This window comes from Talpa europaea (genome assembly GCF_964194135.1).
Source record: "Talpa europaea genome assembly, chromosome: 11".
Classification (NCBI taxonomy): domain Eukaryota; kingdom Metazoa; phylum Chordata; class Mammalia; order Eulipotyphla; family Talpidae; genus Talpa; species Talpa europaea.
In genome coordinates this window covers 32,664,959-32,680,426 of record NC_140078.1, presented here as the reverse complement: position 1 = coordinate 32,680,426, position 15,468 = coordinate 32,664,959, and the positions used below count along the sequence as shown (strand labels likewise).

The following is a 15,468-nucleotide window of genomic DNA, read 5'->3' as shown; positions in this document are numbered from 1 at the left end:
GCAGATTCCACCACATGGTTTTGTCAAAATCATCTACTATGTACTTTTCCAGCAATATGATATTGTTTACATAAAGTCTGCTGCATCTATATTGTAGAATTATATAATAATAAGCTATGTTGTAGGATTATACTTAATGATTTGGGGATTTGTCCAAGCTATGCATGAAAAGGAATAGCACTCTGGTCTGTTCTTACTGGTCTGTTTATGGTTGTGAAGCCTATTGGCTGCATACTAAGATGGAGCAATCATGGTGTGATGCTGTGTTTTACTTGACTGCATTTTCTAAGTTTGCTGCACTGAATCTTATCTTGAGAAAGGTGGAAAGCACCAAAAAGTGTTCATTTTTAAGGTAAAGAGGATTCTGCACTGTTTGAGACCATCTCCTTGCCCATATATTCTGTGACGCTGTAATTGGGATCTGGCTCTGCCTTGCGTCCCTAACTTCATAGCACTGGCCATTAGTGGAACCCTTTTTGTGTGTCTTGCAAAAGTTCCCTTAGGATGCACATCCAACTAAGGCAAGTCTCTGTCCTCAAAGCAATCCTGGTGGACAAGCTCTTTTGACTTGTAGATCTCTGGATAGTCTTGGCCCTCGCTCCTTCATGGGTGACAGTTGCTTGCATGTCATCACTCTCCCTTGGTTCCATCTGCTCTCATCATGCCAGTCTTTTTTTTTTTTTTTAAGATTTATTTTATTTATTTAGGCATACAAGAGCTGGGTGTAGGCCAGAGGTGAGGGGGGGGGGGGTTGAGAGGATCCACCAGAGACAGAGTGGGGAGCAGAACAGGAGAATTGACTGAAATACACTGCTGAGGGGAGCGACAGGCAAGAAAGGAGAGGTCTGCTGCGTACCACAGTGACTGTTGATAGCTTCATAATGTTGAGACATAACCCCTTGCGTCACAAGAGAGACTGTTATCATGCTAGTCTTGCTCTGACCCAGTGCACCAAATACGCATCATCTCCCAGTCATTGGACTGGCTTTTCCCTTATTTGTCATCCTTATGGTCCCGCCCTTCTTCATTCAGCTTTCTCTTGAATGTCCCCTCTCTTTTCAACCTCTGCTATCCTTTTTATAACACTATCACCTAACATAGTCATTGTTAGCTGTCCCCCTCACTAGAATTAAGAGTTTGTGATAACAAATACTTGATTTCTTTTGCTGAATCTGCAGTGCCCTATGCCAGTGCCTGACACAGGGATAGTGTGTTGAACAAATAAATTAATGGGTGTGTGAACCACCGATTCCTTAGCTCCATGCTCAGTGTCTTGATAGAGGCCTACACAGGGTGGTGGAAGGAAAAGTTACCCAAGAAGCTACCCCCAAGCTTGTCAGCTTGATCTTGGCTTCTGCCATGATATAACATCTGGGTTTTATTTCTCATCACTTCCTTTTATTAATTTTAGGCATTAACTAAACGAGGCACTTTATTGTTTCTTTTACTTACATTTTTTGTCTCCTTTCACCTGTTTTTCTCCCACTGTATTTCCCCCCACTCACCACACAATGCCTGTCCTAATTCTTCCATCTCTAAGGCCAACTCAGAGGGCAGCTCCTCTTCTCTCTCTTCTGTGTACCTCTACATGCTTTTCATCTACTCCATCTCCTATTAACAATGGAATTTCCTCTCACTGAGTTACCGCCTTCTTTGTGATTGATATGTGTGGCTACTTTCACTTTCAGTTCACTCCACCCTGTACATTATAGGTGCTTGATAAATGTTTGTGGATATCTGGAATGCATGGCTGAATGAAGTGGCAGGAAAATTACCTGTAGAACATTATTTTGGTCAGTCCAATAGGGAGAGGTAACATTTTGAAATGAATCAATTTTAACTTTTGGGAAGCTCTTTCTGGGGAATATGAGACAGAATTCCAGGCTAGAAATAAGACTGAATGATGAGTTGGAAAAGGCAGACTTTACTCTTGTCTCTTTCACAGGGGAGGTCATGTTGGTCTTCTCTCCAGTATTCCCTGTTTCTCAGTCTTCTGGCCTGGAAATTTGGGGGAATAGGGAGCCAGAATGTAGGATACATGCCTAGTTGAATACATGATCTCTTAAGTTCTCATATAGTTTTAACCAGCTAAGATTTTAGGGCACAATCAGGAGAGTCTCCCAGGTTTACCATGTGATCCTGGCTGTCTTCATTAGCCCGAGTTATACCATTTGTTATGAGAAATAGCTGGGGAGAAGCTCTCTTAAAATGCTTATAGTATCAATTTCACTATTTTATAAGTTAATCTTTGTTTCTTTGAACACATTTCATTTGCAATACTAATGTGTATTGGAAAGCCTTTAGTGAGTACTTTTTAGGTCAGGGATTTGAAAGTTCATTAGAACCATCCTTAGAGTAGTATGGATATTTGTGCTATATACTTTGACTTATATCTGAAAGAAGTTTAATTTTCCTAAAAGAGGTAAAATTCCTAACTTAAATTGTTGTAAACCCCTTTTTGATACACACACAATTGGTTTGCAATTGTATATGTCATTCTATTGTAGGATAGCCTGATGTGTTACACAATGATTTGGAGAAACTAAGAGGACATGGATTAAGTGTTGCAGCAATTCTATGGAATTGCGCAATCCATCTGTCTCTAAAAGCAGCTTTCTCATGAAAATTTATATGCAAATTGATGTGTACAGGAAAGGCCTTTCTTTCCATGAAGAATTGGAGACTGGATCTACGGCCAGGTTCTTTCCTTGTTGAGTTTCCCTGTGCCTGCTTGTAGGGTACTTGGTAATATCTGGTATCTGCTCATCCTTTTAAGAACATTGAGAATCTGAGAATTCTCAGGATTTAGGAGGCAATAGGATAAGACCTGTATACATTCCAACACTCAAATCCAAACTTTCTCTTAGTCTTTAAGATCCTCAGTGTCCTTGGGATTTGCTTAGCTAAGGTGATTTGAGACTGACTGAAAATTCCTGAGACTGACTGGAAATCCTTAGGGTTGGTAGGTTGATGAGAAAGTAGGCCAGTCTAGTCTTAGTGGTCATAGATTCCATAATGGCCAATACCTAATCCCCTGTGAAGGGTCAGTGAGAGGTGGACCATCTTATACTGTGTTCTAGTCTTACATCTTTCTGCCTTTCCATTTTCAGTATCTGGACAGAAGAATACCACCAAACGTCCAGTTCACAGGCTGGAAATTCTTTCAGAAACCACATACATTTAATCAGAACTCAGTGCCTAATGAAAATATGATGCCTCTTATTTAAATATTAAGAATTTCAAGGTGATGAAAACATATCTCCAATGTGAGGCATTTCTGAACACAGAACCTGTGTGATTGCATGAACCCCTCCCTGTATTTGATTATAACCTAAAAGTCATGTATGAAAAATCCAGGCCTACCCATTGATCAAGAAATTTCCTCTTACCTATTCACATACCAGCTGAAACAGTATAGTAAAATATCCATATCCTGGATTGCTTCACCTTCAGGTGCCTTTACAAATGAGATCTCCCCTCCAGTGCTTCTTTAGTCTGCAGTTCAGCTTCCATTACCCTACTCATCCCCCCCCACCCCCATCCCTGTCCCCTGCTGCTAGCCCTTTTCCTCCTTTTAGAAAGCGAAATGACATCAGAGGTACTAAACTAATCACCATTCGGACAACACAAGGGCTAGACTATTTATGCTGTCAGTTAATTTACATTTTTCTTTTTCATTTTGTTGATAGTCACAGTCTCACTTTCAATGTAATATTGCAAAATGAGAAATTTGCACCCCCCATGCTTTTTCATTGCAGATGAAAACAGAAGTATAAATTGCAAGATGTGCATTTATGCCTAAAAAAGCTAGAGGTCTTTTAATGCAAAGGAAAAGACTGTTTCTCATAAAAATAGATTTTATGCCATGTTTTTTAGTGGGACCTAACACAGTGTGTATACTTCCAAATGCCAGTTTAAAATGCTAAAAACAGCTATAAAAATTATTTCCTTTTGCTGTTTTCCTTTTAATCGTAACATTTAGGAAATTAACATTTGGGGTCAAGATAATTCCAGTAAAGTAAGATAGTGAATTACACTTACTTAAAATGAAGTCACATTAAATTACAATTGAAGTGGATAATCTTCCCTTGATATTATCACATTCACATTTATATTTTACAGTCTATTAAGATTTGCTAATTATTATTTGAAATAATTATCATTGATTATGGAAGGAGGTGTATTTTAAAGTATGATTAGTAAAGATATAATATTTTTTAAAAGTTACACAGTACCAGCAAGGGCTTATATCACCTCATATTGAACATGTAGTCTCTGAGTTTATGACTCTTTTCTTAGATTGTTTAGGACTTTAAGACTGAGCCTTTTTTTTTTTAACTCTTGTTTTGGAGGAAATAGGAATCATTATTTATCAATGACATTGCTTTGAGTATAAAATGGTAATTTTTTTTTCAATTTAGAAACAGGTCATAGAAACGAAGTCATACTTCCTCATTAAGAAGTAAAATGGGAATAGCTCTGATTTCTTGACTCAGAATTTTACATTTCAATTGATTCTACATTTAGGAGGGTTGGAAGGAGATCAGAGCTATGGCCTCCTTTATCTAAATTTGATAGCTGCCACTCATCCATATTCTTTTCCCTTTTCCTTCCCAATTAAATATTCTAAAGTAAAAACTTCTCCAGAGTAGGAATCAGTGATTTCATCAGCCTAGAGTCTGCGAGGTCCTCCTCTCAGCCATTCTGTCTGTTGCACTCTTTGCTTGTCTTTACTGTTGTCAACTTGCCTTCCAGGCATTTTCTTTTAAGCTTCACCATCTTTGTAAGTCCTGTTGTTACATTGGGTTATTGCACATAGATAGCTCATCCTACCATGTAGTTACTTAGGCATTACTCACCTCTAAGTCTGGAGACTTCTTTGATTTCATACTTTCTTCTGTAAACCTTGTCTTGTCCCTGTCTAATCAAGTTTTCATCCCTAATGTCTGAGCCATCCATTTCCCAAATTATCAGATGGCTTTTCTGTTTTCTCAGTTGCTAGTGTCTCTGTTCTGGAACCATTGAAATCCCTAGTCTGAACCTATATGCAGACATCTCAGCTCAGTGCTGCAAAAGAAAGCCATGTCAATATAAAGATCAATACCTTTGTAAATTGATGGTCTTTCTCTTGAATGATGTCCAGACATCCTTTTTGCTGTTGGCTTTATCATTTCTCTTGCCCATAGACTCCTTCACCTATTAAAAACAATCCACATGATCTCTATGCCTTTTACCCCACCACTGTTCTTCCTCACTTTTAGCAGAGGACCTTCCTTCTGAGAATACAGAAGTCCTCAAAAGTATAACACCCTCAATTTCCATGTCTACTTGTTATGTATCCTTTCTTGTTTCTTGTTTCAATGGCTTAACTGCTCTTTTGTCTTTCTCAGGATAACTGCCCCTATCTGCTCTATGGACACTATTGGAATAATACTTAATATTTATTAACTGCTATCAGTGAGCATTCACATTGAGATATCTTTCCACAGAAAACTAGGATGATTTCTGAGTGTAGTTTCAGGTAAAGAAATGAAATGTAGAGAGGTTGGGAGATTATTCCAGAGTAAAATTTGTGGTTTATTTGAAATATTTGTCAGTTCTTTGTAAGAATCGCTGTTACTGATCTGGATTTGCACATTATCTAAGCCGTTGTTCTTAGCCATTCTTCTGCTCTTCTCAAATGGCTTCAGGGAGTGCTGCCCATCAGATATAAGTCTCTCCCCAACTTTTTCTGCTCTTCTGGCTTATTTGCTTCATGATTTAAAGATGTGCAAGTCTCTTGCAGCTATTAAAATGAACACTCATCCTCTGAAAGCTACCATATCTACCTTCACAGTCTGTTTTCCTCCCATTCACTCTTCAGCCCACTGATGTCTGACCCCCCAACTCAAAAAGGTCACCAGTGACTGTTGTTTTGCTAAGTTAAATGAATTGTCCTAGGCAAATCTTATTTCACATTCCTGATATATTTTGTATTACAGATCCCATCTTCTTTCTTGAGCACCTTCCTTCTACTTTCCTATGTCTATCCTTTCCTGATTTTCTCTTTGTCCTTAAGTGCTACTCCTAGCCTCATTTGAGAGCCCAGTCTTAGCTACCAGTCACTACAGTGTCTGTTGTCTTCCAGATTTTGCACTAAGCTCTCTTTTGCTCATTTCATAAATATGTTCTAGGCGATCTCATCCACTCTTGTGGTTTCAGTTGCTATCTAGATGCTGGTGAATCCAAGACTATATATCTCCATCCTTGATACGAGCCTGAGCACCAGATCTTCGTGTGATATACATCCCCTTGCTTTCTGGACATCTCGGTTTGGATGTCCCCCTTAAAGTCATTGAGGTTCTGTTTATTGTTATATAAAGAGAATGATCATGTATTTACTTTAACCGGACCTATACCTACTTAATGTAGTTATCTGAACTGGACTTGGCAACTGACCAATACCTTTCTTACATATTTATATGATTGATTTCTCAGAGATGGTAGTGCCCAGAACCTACAGATTATTTTAATTGACAGGATGATAAAAAAGAACCCTAAATAGCAAGTTTCAGTGAAAGATATAATACCTTTATTGTATATCACAGATTTGAGCATTGTTCATAAAGTGAGTTAATAGAGGGTATTTTGAAAACAGGTTGTCATGGGTTCAAATCCAAGTTCCACCACATTGTTAGCATTATGATTTGGGCACATTTTTTCTTACATCTGAATTCTGGGTTCCTCATCTATAAAATGGAGATACTATTTACTATCTTAAGGATTTGCTGGGTACAAAATGTATTATAAACTTTCAGTTATAAAATGAGTAACTCATGAGAATGTCATGTACAGAATGGGAGTGGTGGTTATAGTCAATAACACTGTATTGCATATTTGAAAGTCACTTAGAGAGTAAGTTTCTCATCACAAGAAAATTTTATAAATATATGGTAACAGATGTTTACTTCTCTTATTTTGGTGATCATTTTGCAGTACATACAAGTAAATCATGCTGTACATTTGAAACTGTTATATGTCAATTATATTGCAATTTAAAAGAGTTCAAAAATATTTGCTAAGATAACATGTAAGATAACATGTAAATTTCTCAGCACAGCACTGAGTTCTGCTTCCAAAAGCTCACCCTCAATATTAGACCCAATTAAATTGGAAACATGTTTATTTGAAATATTTGTTAGTTCATTGTAAGAATTGCTGTTACTGATCTGGATTTGTACATTATCCAAGGAAAACAATTAATGGTGATTTTTTTTTTTTGTAGTTCTGTCTTTTAACTATCTGTCATCTACCACAACAAGAAAATGTTTTTAAGGGTTACAGTTTCATACTGTTTAATAGGAGTTTTGGAACCTGCCATACATAATTTTAGTATTTAAAAAGAAATTAGCTTTTATTAGTAATAGGTCCAGTGAGTTGTCTAAAAATTTTTATCACCTATATCCCTTTATTTGCTATGACTGTGATAAGCCTGTTTGTGACCTGTTTAGCCCCAGTAACCCTTATAATGGATAAGTATGGATTAGAGGAAGATCTTGAACCTGTGTGCATTATAAGTCTCTATAAAGTAATAAAAATATGACTTTGACTACTGTTCACAATTATTACTGCTAAGTAGTTATTGTCACTATAATTTTCATGGAATGCATGCAAAATATAACATAAGCTAACTTTTTGGAGGGTTTGCTTCAAGAAATTATTGAGTAATGTGATATTTATAAAAACACATTTCAATTTGTGCATGGCTATTGGCTTTTATAAGTACCTTACTGCTTTTCTCCTGAGGTTCCCCAGTTAATTCTTTTCTTAATTGATGTCTGTGCTTTCTCCCTCTCTATCTCCCTGGCAGTCTTTTCCCTATAAAAGGACCCATCTGTCTAAGGTAGAGATTCTCTGTTTTTATGTACTCATCAGTGACTAAATTGCATGGAGTAGACATGCTTATAACTTAGAAGTCTCCTTTAACTCTGCCTTTCCAATACGGTGTTTTTTTTTTTTTTTCTTTTTTTTTTCTTTTCTTTTCCTTTTCCTTTGAGTAAAATATCTTCTTTTCAGTCTGAACCAAACACTCAAAAAAGTATGTCTAATTTCTAATCATAGTTATAGAACAAAGAGTGCATTTTAAACTTGCTAATCCGTGATAATTAAAATGGTACTTGATAAACTGATGCTTTTTAAAATATGTAACTCTACAGAGTAAAGGAGAAAGAAAAGCTCTTTCAGAAAAGTAACTTATTTTCACTTAATTTTATTAGACTTGAATTTGAGCGGCAACAGCGAGAAGAATTGGAAAAATTAGAAAGTAAAAGGTAAGCCATGTAGGTTATGGGATTTAGCACTAGCAGAATCTGACTTCTCAGGTTAAGTCCCTCAACTGATTATGTCTATGTCTGTTTCAATGCTTAACTCTGGCTCTATTCATCTATTGACTGTAGGTCATGTCTCTTCAGCTAATTACTTTTGCTTTATGTTTGAAATTTTTACATAGTTCATCTTCAAACACTTGTGAAAAGGGGGAATAGTAGACAAATTTAATACATCCATTAAATTTAATACTCCAAATAAATATACTTGTTTAAATTTTACTCCAAGTAGTTCTTTTTTTAATAATATCCCGAATTTAAAAAAAAAAAAACAAAAGAAAAAAGTTTCTCTTCCTTATATTCCCCTTTTTAAACATCTTTCCTTATGTTGTACTTCCCTCTATATAATTTGCCTTTTCATAGTCTTCATTCACTTCTGTATGTGTGTGTGTGTGGGGGGGGGGTTGTTTTATTAACTTGGAAAGCTTATATATATAAATATATATATAAAATATCAGTTTTCTGATAAAACTAATATTATCTCCTTTTCTTTTGAGTTAGCATCCAGTGGGGTTCATTGTTCTCTGGGTCAAAGCAGAACATGTAACCCCCAAAATCAGGCATTTAAGTATTCTAATGGAGATTCCTGTTGTTTTCAATGTTATATATTAAGAAACTAATATTTTGCATCATTTGATGATTGCCATTTGTCTTGGTGATTAAAAGCTAAATAGCTTTAGATGTTTGAGCTGGAACAATGAACTATCAGTTATCTCGACTTTGATATTTGACCCCAATGAGTTGAGGACAGCATAAGCATTTTTGTTTAATGTCATTTTGTAACAGAGTTTTTGCCATTGGGCTGAATAAAATTACTCACATTTAAATTTAAATTGGGCATGGCTCTTTCTGTTTGAGCTCAGGGGGCTTTTTAAATGATGCCATGCATAACACATTATGCATACAGACTCTACAAAGAAATGATATCAGAGGCTACTTCAGGAGATTAGGCGAATGATATGTTGGACAGTTAAAGAATACAAAAAAAAAAATATTAAGCAGCATGCTGCTGGAAATTAAAAGTCAGCAGTCCCCCCTCTTTTTTAATTCTAAGGAAGGGTTTGGCTTTCTGTGTTATGTTCATTATCAGAACATTTCAGTTAGTGATCAAATTAATGATCAGTCAACATTTTGCATTCCAGGAAACTCATAGAAGAAATGGAGGAAAAGCAAAAATCTGATAAAGCAGAACTGGAACGGATGCAGCAGGAGGTGGAGACGCAGCGCAAGGAGACGGAGATCGTCCAGCGTCAGATTCGCAAGCGGGAGGAGAGTCTCCAGCGCCGCAGTTTCCACATAGAGAGCAGGCTGAAGGACCTGCTCGCCGAGAAGGAAAAATTTGAAGAGGAAAGGCTGAGGGAACAGCAGGAAATTGAGCTGCAGAAGAAGAAGCAAGAAGAAGAGAGCTTTCTCCGAGTCCAAGAAGAACTCCAACGCCTCCAAGAACTCAACCACAATGAGAAGGCCGAGAAGATTCAGATATTTCAAGAACTGGACCGGCTCAAAAGGGAAAAGGATGAACAGTATGCCAAACTCGAACTGGAAAAAAAGAGACTAGAGGAGCAGGAAAAGGAGCAGGTCATGCTCGTGGCCCATCTGGAAGAGCAGCTTCGAGAGAAGCAGGAGATGATCCGTCTCCTCCGGCGTGGGGAAGTCCAGCGCGTGGAGGAGGAGAGACGCGACCTGGAAGGCATCAGGGAGTCTCTCCTGCGGGCGAAGGAGGCGCGGGTGGAGGGGGACGTTGGTGGCGAGGAGTTAGAACGAGCACAGCTGCATTTCCTAGAGTTCAAGAGAAGGCAGCTGGTCAAATTGGCCAACTTGGAGAAAGATCTGGTCGAGCAGAAAGACCTCCTGAAAAAGGAGGTTGAAGAAGAACAGGAAATCCTGGAGCGTCTCAAGTCAGAAAATGAGGACAAATTCCGGTTGTTGGGAAAGAATGATGATAGTGTGGCAAATGTTATCCTGGTGGCTCAAGATCTAGAGAAAATAAAACCAGCAGAGTACAGGCTGCAATATAAAGAGCGCCAGCTCCAGTACCTCCTGCAGAATCATTTGCCCACCCTGTTAGAAGAAAAGCAGAGGGCCTTTGAAATCCTTGACAGAGGACCTCTCAGCTTAGACAATACCCTTTATCAAGTAGAAAAAGAGATGGAAGAAAAAGAAGAACAACTTGCGCAGTACCAGGCTAATGCGAGTCAGCTGCAGAAGCTCCAAGCCACCTTTGAATTCACTGCCAACATTGCACGTCAGGAAGAAAAAGTGAGGAAAAAGGAAAAGGAGATTCTGGAATCACGAGAGAAGCAGCAGAGAGAGGCGCTGGAGCGTGCCGTGGCCAGGCTGGAGAGGAGGCACTCCGCGCTGCAGCGGCGCTCCACCCTGGGCCTGGAGATAGAGGAGCAGAGGCAGAAGCTAGCTTCTCTGAACAGCAGCAGCAGTGAGCAGTCAGGGCTGCGAGCAAGCCTGGAAGCTGAGCAGGAGGCTCTGGAGAAAGACCAGGAAAGGTGAGACTTGGGAAGGGAAGGTGAGGCATACCATTGGTGTCAAATGATGGTTGGTACATTTTCTCCTTCTCATAGAGCGCTTCTCACTGTCTTCACGGAGTAATTCTTTTAGAGTGCAATCTAATTCTTTAGATTCTAATAGACTGTCAGATTTACCAAACCTTAGAAAAGCAGCCTCTGCATTCTTTTCTTTCTCCTTAAGACCTTTATTTTAGAATCTTTGACCTAAAGTTGAAAACACACGAACAAAATCCTTATCTGTTACCCCACTAACCTGACAATTGTGTATGTTTTAATAATTGATGAATAGGAAAAATTCCTCTCTCCCTTCTTCATTCCACCCTTCCCTTCTTTTACCCTCCTCCAACACTTCTCTTTCCCTGTTTTCCCTCCCCCATCCTGTTTTCCTTCTCCCTTTGCTCCTGTTCCCTCCCTCCCTCTTTTCCTTCCTGCCACCTGTCTCTTTTCCTCTCTCTTTGCTAGCTTCTTTACTTCTTTCTCCTCTTGCTCCTACTCCCTTCCCCTTCCTTACCATTGGCCAACATCTCCATGACCAGCTTTTGTTTTAGTGAAATCTCATCCCTGCACTTACAGGTGCCCAGAGTGTACTGCTCTCCCTGGCTGGTGGGGACCTGGACTGCATTACTTCTTCCAGTCCCATGAGGGGAGACCCCAGGATTCTGTATTAAGAAACAAGCAACTGAACAATACTATCCAGATGTTCTGAACACAGTGGTATATTTGAACATGTTTGGCGATGATTTATTGATACCACTTTGGTGTTGTCAAAAGTAAAATGGAGAACTGGAGTACCATTTTCAGGGTAAAGAAAGAATACTTACTATCCTCTGCCTATTCCCTGTTATCTTGCTTCTCAGATAATAGGTTCTCAAAACAATAAGTAACACGAATATGAGAATATCTTTTCTGGTAGCTCTGCAGACATGATACCAACACTCCCAGAAAGGTGGCCGGCCAGCTGCCTAGTGTGCAGATATCACCTGATTTGGGGTTCTCTGAGGTAGTCTGTGTATTTTCTTTAACTCCAGACCCTTTGGTCAATGGAAGCCTTAACTGACCCAAGTTGGAAGTCTTGGAGTGCTGCCTCCTCCCCAGCATTCCTGCTCTGCATAGCATTCTTGAGAGGCCCATAGCAGAAGCCCACTCTGCTCACCTTGAGGAGCCCAGCTTGACAATGGCAGAGGCCTGGATCAGTGCTGATTTACAAGGCAGTCAGCTGGATCTCTGTCCATCATTTTGCTTGGGAAGGTCAGGACAACCTTCTTTCCAGTGATCTCCTTTAACTATGGATTCTGTTTACCTCATTCTCTGGTAATTCCCTAAGGCAAAGCGGCAACAAATAACTACCAGAAACTGTGATGCTATTACTTCAGAGGAACAAGGTCGGAGGTTTAAGAAAATGATCATAGGTATGTTATGTAAATGAAATTGGTGGACAAAACTCTAGTCCCAGGAAATTTAAAGCAGTAGAGGGCATGCTCTCAATTTGTACCCTGCAGTGTGCAATACGAATGCAGGGTGAGCTTTTAGCTTGATGTCCCTGGCTTTTGTCAACTGGCTTCACTCCCTGGCCATTAGTATTAATCCTTTATAATAGCTTCAGTATCTTGATTTCCATGGCAGTGATTTTCCCAACTCAGCATTCCTCCCGGAGCCACACAAAGGAGTCTTTTAACTTCATGTGTTTTGATGGAGTGGACTTTGCTAAGACCTAATTCAGGACAGTAGATTTTGAGCTCTTTGCTCTGACTGTGATACTCTTGCAGCTTTCTTTGGGTTTTGGTTTTGTGTTTTATTATCTCTCTGGGTTCTCATGGCCAAGCCAGCCTGATTTGGGTGTTTGTGAAGTTCACAAGTGTGAAATAATAACTTCATGTGACACCAGGTCGGACAGCAGTATGCTGAACTTGGCTTTCCTTGTTGGTTTGCTTTATGAACAAGATTTCATCAATTTTCTGTCTTTTTCCATTCAATAGTTATCTAACCACTGGGGACAAAAGTCACACAGAAAGAGGCAGAGCTGCAAATGAATCTAGATATACCTAGGTCTATGTACCATCCAACTTTTAACTACTTTGTCCTCTTGTCTGCTGGCCATGGAGCTGCTATTCAGCAGGCCAGTTCTTCACATGCCCTGTGACCCTTTTCTGGAATGTCCTGCTTGTCCCTCATCACCCGTGTAATTGCACTCAGTCTTCAGGACCCCACTCAAATTCCTTTGCTCTGTGGAGTGTTTTCCACTACCTCAGTCCTGAAGGATCAGTGCTCATTTAAAAGGCAATCAGCTAGAGTCTGATGTATTAATATTGTTACTGGTTCTTTGCCCACCACCTGGTTCCTAACATTCTGTCATGCTCGTTCCCTCCTCCTTTGAAAATGTTAAGTGCTGCTCGACTTGATGCTCAGTAAGTACTTGCTAACCAATAGACAGATGAAGGGCTGAGTTAAGCTGGGCATTGCCTCTTATGGAATTCATGAGGGCTAACCCTGCTGTCCCTGTAAGTCACATTTCTGAGAGTTAAGAACTTGGCTTTCATAATGAGCATGGAGCAGCCAGGTTGCTGCTGGTGACACTGAATGCAGGTAACATCATGCTGCAGCATCTGAAGTTTGAATCTCTGATTTTTGGATTTGGAGCTGAAGGAATCTAGAGAAAGTGATGGGTACTCTCACTTGATATATAAGATTGAGACCCAAATTTCATTCACTTATCCCAGTTCACATAGTGACTGGGGTGCACCTTTTGTTCCTTGGGCCAAATTTACTCAGAGGCTGGGCCTTCTAGCCTGATGGCCCTGCATTCAAGGAGGCCTGGGCCCATGTGAGAATGGCCTTACACATACTTGACCTCATATTAGTTGTATCATTTATCATTAGAAACAAATGTTTTGTTCAACAATTTATGCTTTGTTTTAATTTCTTGAAATACTCAGCCTTCTTTCATAGATCTTTCACCTGTTTCTTCTTTCCATGCCCTTTGCCTTGACCAAAGTAGATTCCTCGTTTTCTTGGCTTAGCCCTTTAGTTATATTGCTTTCTTTACCTGGAGAATCTTCTATATCATCTCCAAATATCCAAATTTCAGTTGGCCTCTAAAGGCTCAGAACTGCCTTGACCATGAATGTGTTTCTAGATTTGTGGTTTTGTACAACTTGTTGACCCTAGCCCTCTTTTGCAAGCAGAAATATTTAGTGGGATCCTTATAATGTACTCAATATCAGCCACTTTTGAAGCAGGGGTAGAGGACCCAGACCCATACACCCACCTCTGAGGTTTTGCTTGGAATACAGTGGGCACATCTTTGTCTTTGACAGTAAAGCTCTCTCTAACTTTTGGATACCTGCAGCACTGTTCTGAGCCCCTATTGTAGCCTATTACTGCCTTATATAGTGTCTTATCGTGTGTGTGTCCTTTCTGCTAGAAGGTAAATGTCTTTGATAAAGAGTTTGTCTTTGTACAAAGATTTTTATATGTGTATTTTTACATCATTGTTCATTTTTATACAGTTTGCTTTCTCATTTCAGGTGTAGTCCCCATAAAATTCCCACCACTAAGTTACCCATGAACCATCACCATAGTTTCTTGGCTTTTCCCACCCCTGTTTTAATCCCTCTCCCTCACTCTTCCATGCTGAATGTCTATGATTTATAGTTACCTGCTAGTTTTGTCTTTTTTTTCCTGATCCCTTATTTGATTCCCCTGTATTGCTCCTATAAATGAAACCATCCAATATATTTTTTTCTTCTAACTTATTTCACTGAGCTTAATCCTTCCCAGCTGCAAATGGCATGAATTTATCTTTTTTGATTGTTGAATAGTATTCCACGGTGTATATATATACCACATCTTCTTGATCCAGTCACCTATTTGGGGGCATTTAGGTTGTTTCCGTATCTTACCTATTGTAAATAGTGCTGCAATAAACACAGCAGTACAGGTTTCCTTTTGAATTAATTTTTTTTTGTGTGTCCTTGTACAAAGAGTTTTTGTCTTGATTCTCCATGGTTCCTGGAACAACATCCCACCCAGTGAATATGCTCTGGAAATACAATTAATGATTGAATCCATTTAATTCCCATCTCTGTAGGTTAGAACATGAAATCCAGCAGTTGAAGCAGAAGATCTGTGAGGTTGATGGTGTTCACACAGGGCATCATGGGACCTTGGAGGGGAAGGCTGCTTCTTCCAGCTTACCATCCAGTGCTGAAAAATCTCATCTGGTCCCTCTGATGGATGCCAGGTAATGAACATTAAATTGATGCCATGCCTGCATTGTTGATGTGATTTAATAGCCATTGTGCTTCATACTGGCCAATTTACATCTATCAAAGGTTACAAGTAATACATGTCCCTAAGAAGTATTTTGTTTTCATCAATAGCTACCCAGCGAATGGTGGAATGAAGTATCATTGGAAGGGAACTAGCCAGTCAAATCCAAGGGATGTTGTTGCAAGTAGTTTATGTGAGCGGATAGAATTATAAGGTCCAGGGAAACCAGATCATCCAGAAAGGAGTGACACAATGCCAGGTCAAAATGAACAATGAAGTAGATTGAAATGAATTGTACTAAGAAGGAGGATCTG

The 15,468-nt window shown here is 39.3% G+C and overlaps 1 protein-coding gene across 3 annotated transcripts in view; it reads left to right on the top strand.

Moving 5' to 3' along the window:
- KIF16B (kinesin family member 16B) overlaps positions 1-15,468 on the top strand; it is a gene marked incomplete at both ends in the record, with an annotated part of 259,483 nt that overhangs the window by 164,300 nt on the left and 79,715 nt on the right. The window contains 4 exons of one of the 3 annotated variants that reach the window (XM_084248156.1): positions 7,850-7,882; positions 8,256-8,309; positions 9,506-10,864; positions 14,973-15,125. In XM_084248156.1, coding sequence (XP_084104282.1) covers positions 7,850-7,882; positions 8,256-8,309; positions 9,506-10,864; positions 14,973-15,125 — 1,599 coding nt within the window. The remainder of the gene's footprint in view (positions 1-7,849; positions 7,883-8,255; positions 8,310-9,505; positions 10,865-14,972; positions 15,126-15,468) is intronic. The other 2 variants (XM_084248157.1, XM_084248158.1) reach the window with 2 other exon arrangements.